The 2,366-nt window shown below is 44.3% G+C and overlaps 1 protein-coding gene across 1 annotated transcript; it reads left to right on the plus strand.

Annotated features, from left to right (window-relative positions):
• Positions 1-926: 926 nt before the first annotated feature.
• LOC116502380 (2-oxoglutarate receptor 1-like) lies at positions 927-1,958 on the plus strand. Its single transcript, XM_032208272.1, has one exon. It carries the CDS (start codon positions 927-929, stop codon positions 1,956-1,958), a length of 1,032 nt encoding a protein of 343 aa, XP_032064163.1.
• Positions 1,959-2,366: the final 408 nt, after the last annotated feature.

Here is a 2,366-nt window from a genome sequence, read left to right on the forward strand (position 1 = left end):
CGTTCACACAAGTACATTTACTGGGCACAATATTAGCAGTTATTTCCTAGGTGCTTCAGTAGCCCTGTATTTTCTACTGGAGAGATACTATGTAGTGGACTATCTTTAAATCCCTTGAATCCTGCTCAAGTCCCAGAATGTATCTTGAGAATGGCTGCTTTGCAAGGTTGGATATGTTTATTCTGATGTTTCAGAAAAATACTGAGACTACTGTCTAAGAAACACACCATTTATATATATATATATATATATATTTAGGAATAGACATAGCAGTTAATGGAAAGCCTGAAAATATTGTAATTTCTTTGAGATATTAATCTTGTTAATGAATTAAAAAAATTAAATATTTCTGTATCAGTTATTTTCAAGAAGTGGAAAGAAAAACATTACGTAACTACAGAGTCAAAAAGAATATGCAAACATTTCAATATTTGCTCTGCTTTCCAGTTAATTAGCAAGGATGTGAATAGCTTTTATGGAGCAGTAACATTCTGGACATTCCTCTCTATGCTTCTGGTCAATGGCACACCACAAGCAGTCTTTCCTTCTGCTGCACTTGACCCCAGATGAGAACAGAAAGTGAACCCAGTGTACTGGGGAACACACACCACTTACTGTGCTGCTGGGAGTCCTTCACATTTTTGCTATATTGTGCTTGTGCAGAGCCTCCCTTGAGAATACATATTTTAAAATAAAAATTGTATCTATCTCTAAATAGCTATGAACAAAAGGTCTATATATCAGGATTATTTCTCACCAAAGAAGCAAGACCATTTCATATTCAATAAAGGCACTTAAAGAGCGGCAGTGATGGCAACTTGAAAGGAAAGACCTGGCCATTTGTTGGTTTTAATGGGCTTATACAGGGTCTTATCCATCAGTGAACACTAACCATTTCTCTCTTCTTTAAGCATTAAGGAAAAAACATGAACACAACTGGTGAAAACTTAGCCAGCCCCACCTCCTGGCAGCCCACTACAGGTGATTTTCCCAACTGCACTGACGTGGAAGCTAGTCTGAAGACTTTGTACCTCCCCATTATGTACAGCATCGTCTTCCTGGTGGGCTTTCCAGGAAATGTCATTGCCATCTGTGTTTACAGCTTCAAGATGAGGCCTTGGAAGAGCAGCACCATCATCATGATGAACCTGGCACTCACAGACCTGCTGTACCTAACCAGCCTCCCCTTCCTCATACACTACTACGCCAGCGGGGAGCACTGGATCTTTGGTGAATTCATGTGCAAGTTCATCCGCTTCGGCTTCCACTTCAACCTGTACAGTAGCATCCTCTTCCTCACGTGCTTCAGCATCTTCCGCTACATGGTGATTGTCCACCCGATGAAGTTCTTCCATGTCCAAAGGAAGCGTTGGACAGCGGTGGCCTGTGCAGCCATTTGGATGATCTCACTGGCAGCTGTCATCCCCGTCAACTTCTTGATCTCCTCAAAAGAGGAGGAAAACAGGTCCTTATGCCTTGACCTTACCAGCTCTGAAAACCTGGGCACAATCCGGTGGTATAACTGGCTGCTGACCAGCCTAGCCTTCTTCTTGCCCCTGCTGACGGTGACTCTGTGCTATGCGTTCATTATTTGCACCTTGGCCACCGGGCTCCAGGCACGGGCTGGCTACAAACAGAAGGCTCGCCGGCTCGCCGTTGTCCTCTTGGTGGTCTTCTATGTGTGCTTCCTCCCCTTCCATGTTTTTCGGATAGCTCGGCTTGAACTGCGGCTTTGTATGGCCAAGTGCCACGTGGAGAAGCAAATCCATGCCGCCTATATCATCTCCCGGCCACTGGCTGCTCTCAACACTTGTGGTAACCTTCTCCTTTACGTCGTGATCGGAGGTGCCTTCCAGCAGGCCATCCTCTCTCTTTCAAGGTGCAAGTGGAGAAAATACATCCAGCGACCCGGCAGCAACAATTACACGAACAAGTCGGAAATAAACTTAAGGTTATGAAAGGGTCCCTTGGTGAGAATTCCAGCAAACTTGGGATTGCTTCGGTGCCACAACACCCTGCATAGGCAGGTGTGCTGATAAGGCAGTGAGAATTGCAGCTGTTTTTTTCACTCCATCTCCAATAGGGTGCTTGCCAGAAAAAGCTGTCTCAGGAGCAGGTTGATACTTACCTCTCTTAGCAACCAGAGAAAAGGGAGTGAAAAGAAAAATCTTAAGCCTCCTCAAAGGTAGAATTTTAAGTTACCCCATAGGACTGTTTCTAAAGTTATTGGGAAATGCAGGATTCTCTTGCTTCAGGCTCTGTGGCTGGTTACAGAAATACAGGGAGCTTAGTTTGGGCAAGAGAACAACTTCCATTGATGTCAGTGTCACCGCTGATGTAGTGTTTGCTTTGTTTATTAGATCTGG

This window comes from Aythya fuligula, chromosome 1 (assembly GCF_009819795.1).
Source record: "Aythya fuligula isolate bAytFul2 chromosome 1, bAytFul2.pri, whole genome shotgun sequence".
NCBI lineage: Eukaryota > Metazoa > Chordata > Aves > Anseriformes > Anatidae > Aythya > Aythya fuligula.

What these genes read in the sequence shown, in the direction of transcription:
- LOC116502380 (XM_032208272.1), top strand. Translation starts at nt 927, where the DNA reads ATGAACACAACTGGTGAAAACTTAGCCAGCCCCACCTCCTGGCAGCCC.